The following is a 19690-nucleotide window of genomic DNA, read 5'->3' as shown; positions in this document are numbered from 1 at the left end:
TTTATATATATATATATATATATATATATATATATATATTCACAGCCAATCACTGTGTTCTGGCTGAGTGACCTGGTTATCCAGTTTGCCCTGAATATAACTCTGAAAAAAGGCTATTTGCAGCTATGCCCATCATCTAGAGAGCTCCTTGCTCACTTACATGCATACTTTTCAGTCTGTGGCAGTATGTTAAAGTAAATTAATGATTTACATGTTTGCTACTATGTTGAGCTATTACCAAACAGGAAAGCTTTTTAAGTTCAGTTCTTTTGTGGCTGTTTATGACTTATTATTATTTATTTGTATTGCAATAGTACCTAGGAGCCTTACCACTGGACCAGGACCCCATCGTGCTAGGGTGCTGTTCAAACACAGAACAAAAAAAGCCCTAAAGAGTTTAAAATCTAAGTGTACTTTTGGGTTTTCTCTCCTGTGTTTGACTTTGCCCTCTATTGATTTTCTTCTTATCTGTCTGACCACTTCTTTAGCTCTTCCTATTTCCTTCTTCAGCTCTCTGTTCTTGTCCCTCAAGATGCTGTCCTTGATTCCCGCTCTCTTCCCTCTGCACCCCATAGCTGGGAAACCTCAGACGCTCCCAAACTATCCAAAACACAAATGTGAAAATATAGTATTGTCTTCTATGCACAGCCCCACATCATGTATTGACAGAACTTCTAACAAGGGTAAATTATCTGTCTTGTGTGAGAGCGTGGGGGGCTGGGGAGAGCACAAGAAGTCTCCCCACCTTCTCCCCTGACTTTTTTAGACAGATCAAAATAGCAGCCTCTGTGAGAAGCAACTGCTAGGTCCTTGCTATCTCTGGAGAGCAAAATCACCCTGAAAAATGTAAGGAGAGGTCAGAAGGAGCCCTGCCCCTCCTCACACAGCACTCTGGGGGAAGCAATCTAGCCCACAGTAATCAAATTCCTGCAACTCCTAGCTACTAGACAATAATGATCCTTCTTATGGGAAAAGACCCATTAGTCAGAAATACTGATAAATTGGTGCATATTACCGGAAACTGTGTTGTTTCTGAGACGTGTAGCTGCTGTTCTTGCACCTTGAGCCAACATTACAGAAGAGACTCTGAACAAAAGGATAAAGGCCCCGACTTGGCAAATCTCGGGCTTCTAAATAACCTAAAAAGCAACAGCAGACAAAATTACATCAGTGAGACTAAGGCTATAAAGCTTTAGTAGAAATATTGCTCCCCCACCCCTAAAACTCGTTGGAAAAATTACATTGAAACACAGAACCTTTTGTGAAGACAGGCTAATTTCACTGGTGTTCTGGAGGAAACCTTGCCTGATTTCCTGCCAGCTCATCTGCTCAGGTCCTCAGCAGTCGAGCCTTCCAAGGTCTGTGGCTCCAGGGTAGCCTGCCATGCAGACTTCCCCAGGGCTAGGGACCCCAGGTGTTTGAGGGTCCATGGCTGTGGGGAAGCCAGTCATGTGGGAACCTAGGGCTTTCAAGGGCCAGGGCCGTGGAGCAGTCCGCCAAGTGACCTGCCTGGAGCCAGAACTCCATTTCCTTTCTCAGAATTTTTTTTTTTAATGGTGGGTTTTGTTCCTAATTGGAATAAAACAGAATTTTGAAATATCAAAATCATCCATGAAATGGAATGATCTTTCTCCACACAGCTCTACCTACCACAACACTTTGTGAGAAATGCAGCTAGCGCAATCTCTTGATAAAACCTTTTTACTGCACCACCATGCATTCCATTTATAAATGATTCACCCAGCATTGAAACGTAGGCACTGTTGGAGTTCAGTATGACAACAGTTTAACAGCACAGAGCAACACTGTACAACAGTGTTATCCAAACTTTTGAAAGCTGAGCTCCCCTTTAGGAAAATGAAACCAGTCACTCATTTGCAACATCACTGTGTGTTTGTTTTTGGCCTACCCAAAATGACCGGCCATTTAGAGTAGACTGTGCAAGTCTTCCTAATAAAATATGTCCTTTCCTTCCTTCCATGATTTAATGAGCAGTGAAATAATTAACAATGTTGACATTTAATGTATCATCACTGGCATTTGAACTACCACTCATTGAAATGAATGGGGCAGTTTGCACTTCAGAGCTATTGTTTCAGACTTCCTGCAAACTCATGCAGACACTGCTGCACTAGTTACACTTTGGTTCACATTTTGAAGGGTGTTTTTTCTTCGTTTGTTTGTTTTTAAATACAGCCAAGACTCTAGTGAATAACTGAGAAACCTGTCAATTCCTCCCATGTAAGCCCCCAGTTTGGCAGCCACAGCTATATAGGAACCTTTGGGCAGGAAATGGAGAGTATTTCATGAAATTGAAATTGCTGGAGAAATAGCGACAACGAGTTACCCAAGTTGAATTAGGCCTGGACATAACACTTATATTGAATGTTCACAACAGAAGTGGAAGAACTGGAGAAACTGTGTATTCAATGATTCCATAGTACCTGAAAAAAACCAAGCTAGTTTTGATGGAAATGAAATATCATTATTTCTGAGACATATATCACCAGAAATTGCACTACCAGTTAAGCAACATAGAGACACCCCTGCATAACTCCCCAGAAAGAGTATTAGCCTGCTTCATAAAAATGCTGGTTCTAGTTCTGTATGACCAACACCATTTTAAAAACCACCCATCTTAAATAAGTTTGACAGTTTCTAATTTTTACTGAGACTGTAATATTGGCCCTGATCCTACTTATCAAAGTAGCTTGCAGAATAGGGACCATACTCTGTAGACAGCACAACTAAATTCTGCCCTCAGCTACGCTAGTGAAAATTCAGTTACTCTGTTGAATTCAGTGGGGCATTACCATTGATTTCCAAAAGTGTAACTGACAGCAAAATTTGGTTCACAAAGATCTCTTCCCCAAAAAAATAGTTGTGTTCTCTTTTATACATACAAACATATCAGTTCTCACAAGAAAAGCAGAGGAGGTGTAGGACCAAGAAGACCCTTCCTGTTCATGGGCATTATAAGATCCCAAGCCACTTTTCACAAAATTGTCCCAGCAACATGTCAACATGCCAATTTATGTAATTATGTTCAGTTTTCTTAAATGCCCCCATAGTTTGGAGAAGATATTCTTCACTTCCTATCTCCTTATTAATAGAACTGCGTGCTAGTTTCTTTAGAGACATGTAAGAACTTCATGAATGAATGATCTTTGTATATACACTGCCTCACACTGAAATCCTTCAGGGTTAATGTCATTCTGTGAATGTACGTTATCAAATTATAAATGCAGCTATCAAAGTTAAAACTGATTGAACATGCACCATGAGTCTCAGTCATCTCCCAAGAATGAAGCATTACTAACAGTATCAGTTTCTATTTGGAGAATTGTGACAACAAAGTTACTGGTAAAAGTCACTATTCTAATGTATAGGAGTATGTTCCATTCAACAGAATGATGAATTAGACCATAGGCAACCTATGACACGTGTGCCGAAGGCGGCACGTGAGCTGATTTTCAGTGGCACTCACACTGCCCGTATCCTGGCCACCGGTCCGGGGGGCTCTGCATTTTAATTTAATTTTAAATGAAGCTTCTTAAACATTTTAAAACCCTTATTTACTTTACATACAACAATAGTTTAGTTCTATATTATAGACTTATAGAAAGAGACCTTCTAAAAACGTTAAAATGTCTTACTGGCACGCGAAACCTTACATCAGAGTGAATAAATGAAGACTCAGCTCACCGCTTCTGAAAGGTTGCCTACCCCTGAATTAGACAGAGAGAATGGGTGTTATACTGACACTAGATAAATACCAAGAGGCCAGACACGTCATGATGCAGCATTTGGAGTACTGCTTCTGACACCAGGCTTAATTAACGCCACTAAATCTAAAGGTTTTTTATATAGCTCATAGCTGTGTGTGATTAATTAATAAACAAGCATAAAGAAAGAGATCCATGGTTTCAGGTCTCATAAGCCTTTTACAAGGAAGTAGGTTTTACACGCCAGTCTTAAATACAGGATCATTTACAAAGGTGTGACTGATTTTCATTGTTTCTTTTGTTGTATCTTCTATTCAAAGGATCAGCAACCTTTGGCATGTGGCCCATCAGGGAAATCTGCTGGCGGGCTGGGACGGTTTGTTTACCTGCAGTGTCCGCAGGTTCGGCCAATCGCGGCTCCTACTGGCCGCTGTTCGACACTCCAGGCCAACGGAGGCTGCAGGAAAGGCGGCCAGCACATTCGGCCTGTGCTGCTTCCCGCAGCCCCCATTGGCCTGGAACTGCAAACCGCAGCCAGTGGGAGCTGCGATCGGCCGAACCTGCGGATGCTGCAGGTAAACAAACCATCCCAGCCCACCAGCAGATTTCCCAGATGGGCCGCGTGCCAAAGGTTGCCAATCCCTGTTCTAGTCCTTGTTTTAAAAGACATTGTACTACATCACTCTTCTAGGAAGTTGAGAATGTGTGGGTTGAACCCAAGATGCCATTTCCAGACAGGTTATAAAATACAGACCATGTCCCAATCCTATAGAACTGCAGCAACTAAATAAAACATAGCACAGTAACATCTACCACACTGTTTTAGGTAAGATAATGCTTGAAAAGGGTGAAGCAGAAAGAACTATAGATTGCAGGGGGACTCAATATTATAATGTTATAGGACACAAAAGACAAAACTAATTTAGGACCTGATCCAAATCCCAATGAAGTCAATGGGCTTTGATTCAGGCCCTCATGGTTTAACCTACTGATATTTCCTTATTATGAAGCCCTCTTTAGAATATAGTCTACAGATGTGCAAAACATGAAGAGTAAACATGAAACATACAGTTTTCCTTGTGTTTTGAAGGTTGCTGGATGCGAATTGCAGCCAGAATTAGGAACAGTATGCATGGCCAGAGTACTTCAGAGAGAGACAGCACCTGAAGAGTAAACCCAAAACAATAATATCAGCATTGTAGAAATTGAACTGCATCATACAAATATACATTATTACACGGACCAGCAAATTAATATACTGGTAGAGATGCCATACAAAAGAAACTATTAAACCAGATCTTGTTTTGTTTAAAACTTACTTCTAAGTAGAAACACATCTTTTTATTATGGAGCAAAGAACACTGAGGCAAGGCCATCGTCTTGTTATTTACAGTATTTTCATGAATCTTTTCTTTTACAGCTATACAAAATAACTAATAGAATGAAACAGGCACATTGTTCTCCAAAATCTAGAAAACTAGTTTAGGATAGAGTGAAAGCAAGTCATCTTTATGCCTCAGTTGCTCCAGCTGCAAAATGGGGATGATATCAGCCAGACAGCTTTGTAAAGAGCATTAGGATCCTCATATGCAAGGTTTTCAGTAACAAAGTAGTGTTTCAGAAGCAGTTAAATAGGGCAGAGTCACAATAAATGTTAAATCAGAAGAATAAAAAAATTACAGAACATGAACGCCTGACAAGATCATTAAATTGAACCTGCGGATTTCTGAGGCTACTCACTCTAGTAGCTTAAATGCTAGATAGAGTACTTACATCATCTGTCCATACCAGGGAAGCTATTCCAAAAGATCAAATTGTTACAAAGACAACCTAAGAAAAGTAAGAGTGGGTGGTCTTTGATTCCTGCCGAGCAAGCCTGGATTTTGGCAATAATAGTGTTCTGAAAGTGAATCCAGCCATTTCTACACTAAAATAAGTTTAGCCACACTGGAAACAAAATTGATCTACAATGACAAGAGGAAAAGAAGTGCTTTAGGACACCTCTGACGCCATCATTCTCTTCCATGCTATACTGTCTGGCATACAAATGTAGATCAGAAGTACACTTTCTCTGATAAACCCCCAAATATGTAAGTAATACAACTGATCAAAGGAGTGGGGTTACATTTTTGTTTTAAAATTTTCCCCTTCTTTGAGATTTAAAATTTTGAAAAATTTCAACCAACTCTAATAAATAATATAATTGAGAGAATATCTTCTAAGCTATGATTTAGGACACTGAACAGTGAGATATTGTAACCAGAGCAGCTCACCTGCTTATTTTAAGATTTTAAATACTCATAGAAGTTGATTAACTCAAAGTATATATATAGTTTAATCTCTACAAGCCTTTAACCAGCAGCGATTCAAAATCAAAATATTCAGTTTCTAATTTATATACAGTAACTTCTCGCTTAACATTGTAGTTATGTTCCTGAAAAATGCGAATTTAAGCGAAACAATGTTAAGCTAATCCAATTTCCCCATAAGAATTAATGAAAATAGGGAGGGTTAGGTTCCAGGGAAATTTTTTCACCAGACAAAAAACTATATATTATATAGATATACAAACAGTATATGTTTTAAACAAACAAGTTAATACTGTTCACAGTTATGATGATTGTGAAGCTTGGTTGAAATGGTGAAGTTAGAAGGTGGAAGAGGGAGGGATATTTCCCAGGGAATGCCTTGCTGCTAAATGATGAACTAGCACTCGGCTGAGCCCTCAAGGGTTAACACATTGTTATTAATGTAGCCTCTCACACAAGGCAGCACGAACACGAGGGAGGGGAGACAGCATATCAGACAGAGACAGACACACACCTTGTGTGTGGGAGAGAGAGAGATGCACACTGGCCCTTTAAGTAAGCTAACCCACCCAGTGCATTGTCTTTTTAAGTGGATCAGGAAGTTGAGACAACAGCTGCTGCCCCAAGCTCTCTCTGTCTCTCTCCATCCATGTCCCCTCCCTGCTCTATATGGAGAAGGGGTAAGCGGGGTGCAGGAGCAGGAGGGAAGGGGACACCCTGACATTAGAACTCTCCCCTGCCCCCCGTACAGCAAGCAGGAGTCTCTGGGAGCAGCTCCAAGGCAGAGGGCAGGAGCAGCACATGGCAGTGGGGGGAGGGACAGCTGAATTGCCTTGATAGCCTGCTGGGGGGCTGCTGCACAGGGAACTTAGGGGAGCGGGGAGCTGATAGGGGGTCCGCCCTGCCCCGGTCCACCCTGGTTAAAAGCCCTCACCAGCTCGCTGCAATGGGCTGCTCTTCCTGCAAGCAGTGGACAAAGCAGGCGGCTGCCGAACGACATTAGAAGGGAGCATTGCACAACTTTAAACGAGCATGTTCCCTAATTATCAGCAACATAACAACGAAACAACATTAACTGAGATGACTTTAAGTGAGGAGTTACTGTACTCTACTCAGCACACAAGTGGTCTCAAACAGAGATTTAGGAAAAAAAACTTTATGAAAATACATGAGATAAAGGATCACTGAAGTGTGTTAGAGATCTCTCTTCAGTAATATCTACTGGACAACTATGGAACACATGAGATCCTCTGCTATGACAATGGGTAGAGCTGGTATTACTGCCTATATATAAGGTTGTCCAACATTTCCTATTAAAATATGCTGTTTTCAGTTGCTTATAACTTTGCAAAACTTTTAACTGCTTGGTCTGAGATTTCCTATGTTGGGTGTCTGTTTCAGGCTGAATTATTCTGGAAAGTTTCAGCTAGAGCAGTTCAGCCGCTTCTAAGAACAATGTTGTTTTGCCCATGTTAAAAAGTTTGTTTTCTTTCAGAGGTGATAACTCGCCCATGTTTTGGAGCAGGAACCTGAAATTTGGCAGAGGATGGTCTTTGTATCAGGAATGTGCCTTTTGCCACCCCTGTGAAAATTCATCTAAATATGGCTAAGTTATAAGACTTTCAAAAATCTCAGTTCTCAAATGTTCCATCCAGAACATTTCTCCCAGCAGGGAGAAGAAAGCCTCCTGACTCAAATGCAGAATGGAGAACTACTGAAGCTAGTATAGGTGGCAAAGGATGTAGATTGGGACAAGGAGCCTGGGGGTATGTGGAGGCTGTGATTGGAGACTGGTAGGATGGAGAAGAGAAACTGGGACTTGCAGCCAGAATGGGGATGTGGGAGAGACTGAGACTGTCTGCACAGGAGGACTGGGAGCTAGGGAGGAAAATAAGGCGGAGGGGGGACTGGAAGCCAACTGGGAGAGGGAAAACTGAGACTGGAGGGGAGTCTGGGACTGGCTGGGCATCCTGTGCACTGAGTAAGTCAAGGCTCGTGTGGATAAAATAGTACAAAAACATGTAATTAAAGACTGAGTCATAATGCACATGCAATCTTAATTCTGGCATTTCCTAACTTTTGAATGCTTGACTTTGCAACCTTAATTTTTTTTTAATATAGCTATTTGTATGCAATAAAATTACATAGTACAAAATTATAAACAGGGCATAATTGGCTTTGGCATAGTGACATAAGAGACAGATGATTACATCTGATACAAACTGGAATCAGGGGCAGCATGATGTATTTGCTAGTGGAATGCCTCATGACAAAAAAACTTTCCGGAAATAAATATCAACCAGAATTAACCCAGTATTGGATAAGATTTGTTTTTAATTTTGTGTCATTTCTTCGTGCTATTGTTAGTCAACCAATGAGCTTGGATGTTCATGATACAGTGATTATTAAAAGTGATTGTTTTTAAAGGCCACTTGTCTGGCCAACAAGTTTATCTTGTAGGTGGGAAAGAGATGTCCTGGACATGACCCACAGAAGTAATGCCCTGATGGAAGTTAAAAGAAGTGAAATTCCTCCAATTGAACAAGCTCCATTTGTATGAGTAAATCAAATGCAATGAGCCAGATTGTCCCTTCTGTGAGCTTCTCACATATATGGGGAGTCTTAGAACTGTTTGTGTGTTTAGGCTTTCAGTGTTTTTACCTGATCATTCTGTCTAAAGCAGAGGGTTTATCCATCCCTCTCTATTACCCACCCATGCATCTTTCAACCACCTGTGGAACTGGCAGACTCAGGATTTGTCTACACTTAAAACACTACAGAAGCACAGCTGTGCTGCTGTAGTGCTTCAATGTAGACACTACCTATGCCAACAGGAGGGATTCTCTGATTGGAATAGGTAATCCATCTACCCGAGAGGTGGTAGCTAGGTCAATGGAAGAATTCTTCTGTCAGCCTAGCACTGTCTACACAAGGACTTAGGTCGGCTAAACTATGCTGCTCAAGGGCATGGATTTTTAACACACATGACTGACATAGTTAAATCGACCTAATTTTCTAGTGTAGACCAGGCTTAAGATCACAATACCTGCTGATCTTGACAGATCAGCTAGAATCCACAGTCCTACTTCACAGAGGATCATACCCTGTTCGTTGCTGTTATAGCTAAACTCCCTTGTTGCACTGCTTTTGGGGCTTTTCTAGCCATTTTATTTTTAAATGTGCCCTTCTACACCTCAAAATAGGAGGAGAAATAGGAGCCTCTATAAGGTCAAAACAACAGAGAACAAGGGTTGAGTTGGTGATTAAACAGCAAAGGACAAATATTGACCAAGGCCTTTGAAATCTTTGTACAAGGAAATGCACATCATCCTGACATGTTGTAGTTTCCCTAGGTTAAAAGATGTCTGTTCAATTTTAACGTTAGACAAAGGAGACTTTTGAATAGAGTATAAGTATGTGAGCATTTGCTCAAATGTGAAAATGGATTTGCTTTAGTCACACTCACTCCTCTTTTCTGTACGCTTTCTACACATGTGAGTAGTGATGTCTCACTCTCTTAAATCAATATGAAAAGGGTGGGGTAGATTAGGATACTATTCAACATGAGTAAGGTTAACAGAACTGGACCCTAAACAACTGTCATACTGGATGAGGTGGAAAGAACATTAGTGTTGTAATTACAGGCATAGGCTAGGGTTGCCAGGTGTCCGGTTTTCAACTGGAACACCCTTTCAAAAAGGGACACTGGCTTCTCTGGTCAGCACTGCTGAACAGGGCCATTAAAAGTCCAATCGGCCTGCCAGGCCATGGCTCCATGCGACTCCCGCAGGAGCAGCGGCATGTCCCTCCTCCAGCTCCTATGCGTAGGGGCAGCCGGGGGCTCTGCACACTGCCCCCACCCCAAGTGCCAGCTTTGCACTTCCCAATGGCCGGGAGCCACGCCACAGGAGCTGCGGCGTCTCTGCCATAGAATTCCTATATGACTTTGGGCAAGTTACTTTCTGTGTCACAGTTCCTCATCTGTAAAATGGGATAATGCTACGCCCTATCTCCCACCCACTTTTTGTCCATTTAGATTGTAAAGTCTTTGAGGCAGGGACTATCTCTTACTATATGTATCCACCGCACCTAGCATGATGGGGCTTCAGGGTTGGATGGGGCTTTAGGCCCTACTATATTGAAAATCACTGTTCATTATGCACTCCCAAAATATACTCTTCTGTTATCTCTTCTTGTTGGGCCATCCATGTAATTCATAATTACAATAATTAAAAATAACACTTGGCATTTACATCATGGTTTTAGCCATACATCTCAAAGAGGTTCACAAAGGGGGTAGTCATTATTATTAGCCCCATTTTATAGGTGGGAAAACCAGGGCGCAGCTAGGATTAAGTAACCTCACCAAGATCACACCTTGAGTCTGCAGGAGAGCCAGGAAAAGAATTCAAGTCCCTAACTCCTAGTTCATTTTCCCTATCCTCTGGCTCACCCTGATCCATCTTTAGAGAATAAGTTCCTAGGTGCAGTGATTCTCTTTGTCTTCTTGTCTTGTCACTATTTGTGCTACATATGTACATAAATAATTATAAAGCCTGTTGGGCGTGGTAGCTACAAAGTCAACTGCACCGAATGTGAACTCATGGCATTGAGCCCTGTGCACCAGAGTCTCAGCCTAGTTTGGCATGCATTGTATTGTTCCAGTGACATACACCTGGCAAAAAAACAGGTATAAAGGAATACCTAGATAGTATGGAGCTGCTGTAGCCAATTCCAGGAAACTCTATCTTTCAGCCCCCACCACAGGTTGCATGGTGGTTACCATTACAACTTGGAGCAGTCCTGAGACTCTAAGTTATGCCTGAGGACCAACCTAGCCCCCAGCAGCTACTGGATTTGGGAGGTGTGAAAGTGATTGAAACTAATCTTCATGCCCACTCATACCCAAGCTGCATTAAGCCCGTAAGGGCCAGTCCCAAGGATCTGGTCCTGTGTGTACATTTCATTATATGGGGTGAAATCCTGGCCCATAGAAGTCAACTGGAATTTTGCCATTGACTTCAATGGGGCCAGGATTCCACACACAAGGAAGAAATTTCAAGTGGAAACCACAGGGGATTAAATGCCTTGGTGAGAAATATGTGTTTACATTAGAGGGCACAATGGGATAGAAATAAGAGCTTATTATCATCATAAAGGCCACTTTGAAGGGAAGGAACAAATGTGATTGAAACCCACTGGGGGAGAAGATAAGTGACCTTAAAAAAATCACAATATTCTATTACTAAAACTGAGGTATAGCATATCATGAATACTGTGAGCTTCCCTTGTCCTTTATAGTCATGGTTTTAAGGAAATTATATAGATCCATTCTATTCTTTTGCAACAATAGAAAGCCATGAATTATATTAAGTTAAATTGTCCTCTGACAAAGACAAGGGAGAACCACATTTCCCAGCAATTCAGAATGCTGTTTATTCTTAAATGCCACACTTAGGGAGGCTTTTAACCCCAAAGTTTAATATTAGCTTACCCAGATAGATATAGAAAGGTGCAAAATACTGGGACACCCTTCCTTCAATCATCTCCAGTTTTATTAGACTATACCACATATTGAAAATTTGCTGTATTAAACGCCACAGTAACCCATATTTAGGATAGCCAAGAAGTGGCAGGGCTTTCTCAGCTGAAGGCTCTTAACCTCTGGAATTCATTCTTCCTGGTAGCCCATCAAAACCTTGCTCTCAATTCCTTTGGGGCGTGATACATGGCCTGATCCAAAGCCCATTGAAGTCAACGGGGGCCAAGACAGCTAATTTATTTCAATTAACTGATTTTGGCTTCTTCTTAGTCTTTCATATTGGCAATAATATTTTACAAATATTTCTTATTCTTTGCAGTTAAAGCCCTCTCTGTCATAGTGATGGGTACTACTGAAATCAGTAAAATATATAAAGAGCTGGGTTTTTGCAGGGAGGAGGGAGACATCCCGACATCAATAGCAAAACTCCCATTGAACATAAGAACAGCCATACTGGGTCAGACCAATGGTCCATCTAGCCCAGTATCCTGTCTTCCGACAGTGGCCAATGCCAGGTGCTCCAGAGGGAATGAACAGAGCAGGAAATCATCAAGTGATCCATCCCCTGTCACCCATTCCCAGCCTCGTATAAACAGAGGCTGGGACACTGACATTGACTTCAGTAGGCCCCAGGATTTCCACTCAGGGTTCCTGAACAAGCTGGCATCACTTGCAACTCCTTTCCAAAGCAAAATTTTAAGCTGATGTGTTTTGGTGAGACTTGCTGTCTTTAGGTTTTCATAATTTTTAAAGTTTCCTAATGGAGAGCCAGCTTATGTATTTTGGTGACATCCAGGCTAAAATATGGCACTGCACAAACTCATTTTTGAACTTTATTCTATTACAAGACTATTCAGCAAACACAGCTTATGACTTGGAAAATGGGGGTCTCTTCCCTGATATTGGCACCTTTCATAAATTCATTGACATCTGGGCTCAGTGGGATTCAGTAATGTACATATTTTGGACCAAATTCTCCCCCTACTTATGGGTGTGGCATGCTGTACACATACAGAAATTGCCACAGTCTCAGGCCTGATCTACACCTAAAACTTAGGTCATCTTATGTGAACGTTGCTCAGCGGCTAGAAGAAATCACACTGACCTAAGCCCCTAAAATTATAAAGACCTAAGTCCCTATGTAGACACGGCTAGGTCGATGGAAGAATTCTTCCATGGGCCTAGCTACTGCTCTCAAGGGGGGTCGATTTACTACATCGATGGAAAAATTCCTTACATTCCTGTAGCAAGTGTCCACACTATAGCACTACAGTGGCATAAGTGCAGGGCTGAAGCTGTGCTGCAGTAGGGCTTATTGGGTAGTGGTACCCTTAGTGTATGGGACAGAGAATGCAGAGAGGACAGCAGGAGGACTGCACAACCCTGCGCCATACACAGTGCAGAGCAGTGATCCATGGTAATTCTTTCTGCAGCTCCGGGGTTCCCGCTGCAGAAGGGTCCACCTCCCTCTTTCCAGGCCAGGTGTTTCAGAAGGGAAGGGAAGGAGTAGAGCTGCCCTGAGCTGCTAGGCTCATTCTGCTCCCTCCTCCCACTCCTGCTCCTGTGAGAACAGCTTCGGCTCCTGAGCAGGTATGGGGGTGAAGAGTTCTGCCTGCCTCCTGCAGCAGCCCTGAGGGGTTGCTCTGCCCTGAGAAGTTGGGAAGTGGGGAAAGCTCCAGATCAGAAAAGTTTTCCCCAGGCAGGGCTGTGATGTGCCCCCCTCAGTGACCCCGCTGAAGTGGTAGAAATTTTGTTTGTGGGTCTGCGACTCCTTTCGATCTGTCGCACTTTAAGTACTGGATTTGACTGAGGGGATGGGAGGTCATGGGGCTACTGGATACATGATTTTATCAATCCACTGGCCTAAAACCATGTATGGGGAGAGCTCCAAGGGTCCAGATTCTACTGAAGCCTATGAGCTGTAATAGCGGCTGCACTGGAACTGTGCCTCCCATCCCCCAGAGAGGGAATTCACATACTCACACATGTGTATGGAGAGCCCCTGCACTAAGTCCTTTGAACCCAAGATAAATAACAAGCAAATGCAATAGCATGAAAAACATGGGCAGAAATTTAATAGGCCTCTCTTTGACTATAAGCCATAGTAAGAGGGATCTAAAGAGATTAAATATCCCCAAACCAATTGTTTTTTGCACAGGAAATATGATAGACCCCCCTAGTAGAATGCACAGGACTGGTATTTTAGTGACTAATTTATACTGAACTCTCAATGAAATGAAATTGTTCATATTTTGTCTGAATGTCTGATTATTTCACAGTATGGCATGGAAGCTGGTAGTCATACAATATATCTGTATTATTTTTACAACTGCCCTCTATCAACCCAGGATCTCTACTGGCACTTGAAGACTTAAAAGTAACATGAAACTACAGATAATTCTAAAAAACAATTATTCTAACAGTCGGTATTAGTTGAATGCTAATTTCTTCTTTGCACTTTCCTAATGTTTTCCATTTGAGGATCTCAGATACTATAGTAATGAGTGCGATATAAGGATATATGTGGAAAAGAATATTTACATACATTAATTAAACTGAACCTTACAACACTCTTCTGAGGTATCTAAGTAAAATATCTACTTTGCCCTCTGTGCTTGGGTAAACCTTATTATGTGTATTTAAATATGTGAAAGATTTGCATGGTACACAACCAAACACGACACCTGGATTTGGAAGTGATGAATGAACTGCATGCAAGGGTTGCTCTTTTTGAGAGTTTGTTTCACATTGTGATTTTATGTCATCAAGATATGGCATGGGGACATGATCATGTTGCATCAAAAAAAAAATCATGTCACAGCACGTATGGAAAGATGATGAAGACAAAGACAAGCAGCTCAGTAGAAAGGATGGATATTAATAATATTATGGAGGAAGACACTACAAGATTTAGGAGATTCTGGATGTGAGGGAAAAGAACAGAGAGAAGTTGAAGATGACACCCAATTGCATATGTTTTTATATTGTGCTCATAGCCATGGTATTTAAATATCTGATGTGATTGTGATGTTGGGAGATGAGAAATCATGAGTGATAAATCCCCTTAGTGAGAGAAGAGGGCTTGGAAAGAAAATTGAGACATTCTATTTTGGACCTATCTGACAAATCTAGCCCTGGTATAATTATAGTAACTTCAATGGAGTTATACCCAAAATGAATTTGGCCCATTGAGGACTGCTACTGGATTACCAGATAGCATCTGAAGGGCAAAAGTGAAGAAACCAGCAATATAGAGATAGTTTTAAGAGTTATCTGCATAGAAATATTAGCTGAAATCATTGAGGTGGATGAAATCCCCTATAGAAAAAGTGAGAGGATGGGAATGAGCAGAGGGCAGTATACCAACAAGAAGTGGAAGTTGGTAGGATAAAAAGCTACCAAAGGAGGCAGTGGTTAAAGTAAGGAGACCCAGAACAGAGTCACAAAATTTGGGGAAGAGAGCAAGTCGAGGAAGAAATTATCAATAAAGTTGAAAGTTCCTTCACATAAAAAAAAAATTAGTTGAAATCCCAAGATTTTTAAGGGGATGGAGAGACTGTCTCTTTCTAAATCAAAGATTGCTGATCATATTTACATTAACATTTTCTGAGATGAAAACCAGTATGTTGATTTATCACTCTGATCCTATTTAAAATAGCCAACATGCATCATTATGAATCTCCAAATCAGCACTGACAAGGGAAGCAATGACAAACCATCAACTATAGTGACAACTATTTTTTTAATACAAAATTCTAACATCACCAGAAGAGTCCTTCTTTTACCACAATCGCACGTCAGACATGGTGGGGCAAAGAAAAACATTTCCTCTCTTCAACTGAGCATTATTTTGATTTTCTGTATCTTTTCAGGGTAACAGCCAGCTTTTTCTGCTTATTTTAGTTTAATCAGATAAATCAGAGCTTATTGAGAGGAAAAGGAGGAAAAATATTTCTAGCTAATATTTGCTCTCTACTGCCCCACATCTTGTTTTAAATCCTTTGTAGGCTACATTCTGATCTCAATTGCAACAGTGTTCTCTCATTGTCAATGTGCACTTTGAAACTGAAGGACAAGTAATTTTCTTCCCCAGGAGTGTCACAAGCATCAATACTGCCCAATGATCCAATGTGTCTCCTCAAAAGCATTTAAGCACTTTCCTTTAGAATTTGCACACTGGAAAGTGTTGATTGTTCAGCTATTTCAGTATTAAAATACAAGGTTCTGCTCTACTCCTATTTTAAATAATCAGGAGCTCAGAGGGACAACATGAACCATTTACAGCCAGCTGATCCTTATTATTCTCTGAGGCAAAGGGAAGAGTTGAAATAACAGACACAGTCACTTCCACAGAAATGCAGAGGAGAAAATAATCTCTATGTTAAGCATTTGCAAAAACTTACCGGTTGTCTCAGCCGGCAGAGCCAATTCTTCCAGAACAGCGCCTTGAACTGGTGAACAGAACGCCCCATATTGCTGTGTCTTTTTCCCCAGCTACTTAAAGAGTGGGTATTTAAAGACCTTTAACTCTTAGTCACCTGACCAGGAACTAGTTAATTCCAGCACATAGAAAAGGTGCAAGAGGTGTGTCTGCTTAGGAAGAAAAGATTAGATTATGTTTCTGCCTTTTGTTCTGTGTTCACCGAGGAATCTCATCTTTCTACTTGCTGCTCAATGTGATGAACAGCAAGTGGATGGTTTTATATAAATGCCTTCAGGGTGTTTTAGTATGCACTTGCTTTTGCGTTCCAGAAACAGACATAACTGCAAGCCATTACAATAAACAGCATACATTTAACATTGGATATTTAAGTCTCCTTTCCATTTTCGGAGCTAGGTTACTATTCAACCCCAGGCTCTGGCCACAATGGTTTGGTCTCCATCTCCCGGCTTAGAGCTTCAGGCTCTGGCCCCCTAGCTCTGGGGCTTTGGGCTCAGACCTAGGCTCCAGCCCCCAGTTCTGGCTATGGGGCTTTGGGCACTGACCCCCAGCTCCGGCCGTGTGTTTCACCCACCCCCAACATCCCTGGCCCCTGCAGTTATTGCTATTTCAACTGAACAAAGAATGGTTTTGAGAATGTGTGTGTGTGTGTGTGTGTGTGTGTGTGTGTGCTGGGGGGAGGGGTGTTACAGGTGGGCAGCGAATGAGGGAGGTGCGAGAATAATATTGTGTAGTAACACTGGGGAGAAAGCCAGAGCAAAGGTGGACAAGCCTGTAGCTAGAGAATATATTCAGCTATTTACTTATTTATATATTTATTTATGCGGTTTCTTTTAATTTATTTTTCTGCACAAGCTACTACTTTGTATATGATGTAGAATATGTAGCTGTAAACATCTAACCGTGGGTTACTCTTTCAAATTAACTTGTTATGACTGAATGTCAAACTTTCACATTCAAACCATCACATTAAAAGTCATAACCAGGGCCAGATTAACTCTCCTGTGAGTCCCGGGCTATTAGATTTTGTGGGGTGCCTGTATACAAGTCTTTTTCCTAATTTAAAACAAAATGATCACTGTGACGGGTTGGGTCACAGAAACTCCCTTGGGACTGATGTGTTGAGACTACCTCTGAGCCCGTTTTCCCTGGCAGCTTGGGACTTCAGTGCCCTACCTAGTTGTGCCAGACACATTAGCCTGCTACAAACAGAGACCCACTTCCTACAACTAGTGGATAGGTGAAGGGCATACATTAACTGGGCCTTTCGGTTTTTTCAGGAGCACGAGAGCAGTTGAGGGAGAGACAACAGAAGCTAATCCAACCTAAAAATTTTAGGACTTTTTAAACATTTGTTTCTTCTTTTCCACACAAAACAAGTATTATATTAGCCATGGACATGGACCCAGATTTGAAAACACCTGAACTTATTTCTGACGGAGAGAGAGAGAGAGAGAGCTGTAAAGCAATGAAAATAAGGTTTGTCAGTTTACCATATTTTATATTCAATTTTCTCATCACATTCTCACAAAGAAATAGTATTTGTGTATGTTCGCAGTGCTGTTTGCTTTGTCCATATAGCCACCACCTTATCCTCCCTCAGTTCCCTCCTCAGAACTTGCTTCTATTCAGGTGCACGTGCAGGAATTTAAATTCCACCGCTTTTGGAGGGGCACCTTCTGTACCCCTACTGGGGCCCCGGGACCAAAGGAGCTCTCTCTCCCTGCCAGGGCCCAGGGACCAAAGGAGCTCGCTCTCCCTGCCAGACCCTGGGGACCAGAGGCACTCTTGTGCTCTCCCCACCAGGGTCCTTGGGACCAGAGGACCAATCATGCTGTCCCTGCTGGGGGTCAGGGGGCCAGAGATGCTCTGTCAGCTCCTGCCAATTATTGGGGGGGGCATGCCCCTGCTTCTGCTGTATGCACAAAACTACCATCCGATAACATTTAAGTAGGTGACAAGTTGAGATCATTGCTTATGGTTGGCAAAGAATTGCACACACGGCTATCCTATTTGTTCTTACGTTATCCTTCACTCCCTTCCTGCCCACACATGTCCTTTACCTCCTTGTCTTGTGCTCTTGTTACATCTTTCTTTTTAGTTACTATATTCTTTGGGGCTTGGAATATTATTTATGTTTGCATAAAGTCAGACAGGTTCTGACTTGTTGAGGACTGTAGGCACTAGCACAACAGAAATACTAATATTTGTCAAGGTTGTGGTCGTACAGCTCTGCCTGTCTTGTTTGATTAATTGCCCCTTTGCTAAAAGGCTTTGCTCATGATGTGGGGAAAGGTCGGGGAAGTGCTTTACTTCTCCAGAAAAGTCAAGCAAACATATTTGTGCTGCCTACTAGAGTCCTGCGTAGAACTATTTTTTTAATCCCACTCCTGTCCCACCCTGCAATACCCACTCCCACTCGCTCCCACATTCTTTGTTGAATTTTTGTCCTGCTCCTGCTATTATGGCAGCGGGATATAAATTCAACAAACAATGTGCGAGCGGGTGGGAGTGGGAGTGGGTATTGCAGGATGGGACGGGAGCAGGATTAAAAAGTCATCCTCCCATGCTGCAAACAACATGAACGCCTCGACCAGAAGCTGCCGCTCTCCAGCCACCCAGCTCTGAAGGCAGTGCTGCCGCCAGCAGCAGCACAGAAGTAAGAGAGGCATGGTATGCCATAATAGTGGGAGAGGGATAAAATTTCAACAATGCAGGAGCGGGTCAGAGTGGAAGTGAGTATTGCGGGGCGGAATGGGAGTGGGATTAAAAATAGTTCTGTGCAGGACTCTAGTAGGGAGCGTAAATGTTTGCTGGACTTTTCTGGAGAAGTAAAGCACTTCCCTAATCCTGCCCCACATCATGAGTAAAGCCTCTTAGCACAGAGACAATTAATCAAACAAGAGAGGCAGGGATGTGTGACCAAAACTTTGACAAATATTAGTATTTGTGTTGTGTTAGTGCCTACAGTGCTCAACAAGTCAGCACCCGATTATTCTAGGTCAGCGGCAACCAGCCTGCACCGCTTCCCACAGCTCCCATTGGCCGTGAATGGCGAACCGCGACCACTGGGAGCTGCGGGTGGCTGTGCCTGCGGACAGTCAATGTAAACAAACTGTCTCGTGGCCCGCCAGTGGATTAACCTGACAGGCCGCGTGTGGCCTGTGGGCCACCCACCACTGTTCTAGGTTCTATGCCCAGGGACAGAACGATGAGGAAACCATATATACAGAGAAGTTGCTGAAGTGGATATTGGAGAGTCAGCAGCAGCACGCGGCCCAACAGCAACAGCAGCAGACACAGTTTCTACAACAAATTGCTGCACAGCAGCAAAAACAGTTTACCCAGCAACAAGAACAGCAGCAACAGATTATTTGCAAACTGGCAGCCAAATACCAGATATAGCAAGAACAACTAGTCCATCAGAAGGCAGCGCTCCTACATCTGCACGGGACATCTAACACCACCATTCCCGGGCTGATAGGAGACAACCTCCCTGTCGGGTTACCCATACCCATACAAAAATGAGGCCTGGGGATGACCCAGAGGCCTTCTTAGTCATCTTCAGACAAGCACACTGGCCACCAGAGCATTGGACTACCTTGGTAACCCTGTACTTAACCAGCCTAGCACAAGCAGCGTATTACAGTCTGGATCACACAGGACTACACAA

General features: G+C 42.3%; 1 protein-coding gene across 1 annotated transcript in view; it reads right to left on the bottom strand.

The window, feature by feature from the left end:
* The window catches only part of ABCA13 (ATP binding cassette subfamily A member 13), a 285349-nt gene extending 269295 nt beyond the window's left edge, over positions 1–16054 (bottom strand). Inside the window, exons 1-3 of the mRNA XM_034761320.1 lie at positions 15980–16054; positions 4795–4888; positions 1016–1139 (exon numbers count right to left, since the gene is read on the bottom strand). Of these exons, the coding sequence (XP_034617211.1) occupies positions 1016–1139; positions 4795–4888; positions 15980–16048 (287 nt within the window). The 5' untranslated portion in view covers positions 16049–16054. The remainder of the gene's footprint in view (positions 1–1015; positions 1140–4794; positions 4889–15979) is intronic.
* Positions 16055–19690: the final 3636 nt, after the last annotated feature.

This window comes from Trachemys scripta, chromosome 2 (assembly GCF_013100865.1).
Source record: "Trachemys scripta elegans isolate TJP31775 chromosome 2, CAS_Tse_1.0, whole genome shotgun sequence".
Taxonomy (NCBI): Eukaryota; Metazoa; Chordata; order Testudines; family Emydidae; genus Trachemys; species Trachemys scripta.
Note: the sequence above shows the minus strand (reverse complement) of the source record. Positions and strands in the feature narration are given on the sequence as shown.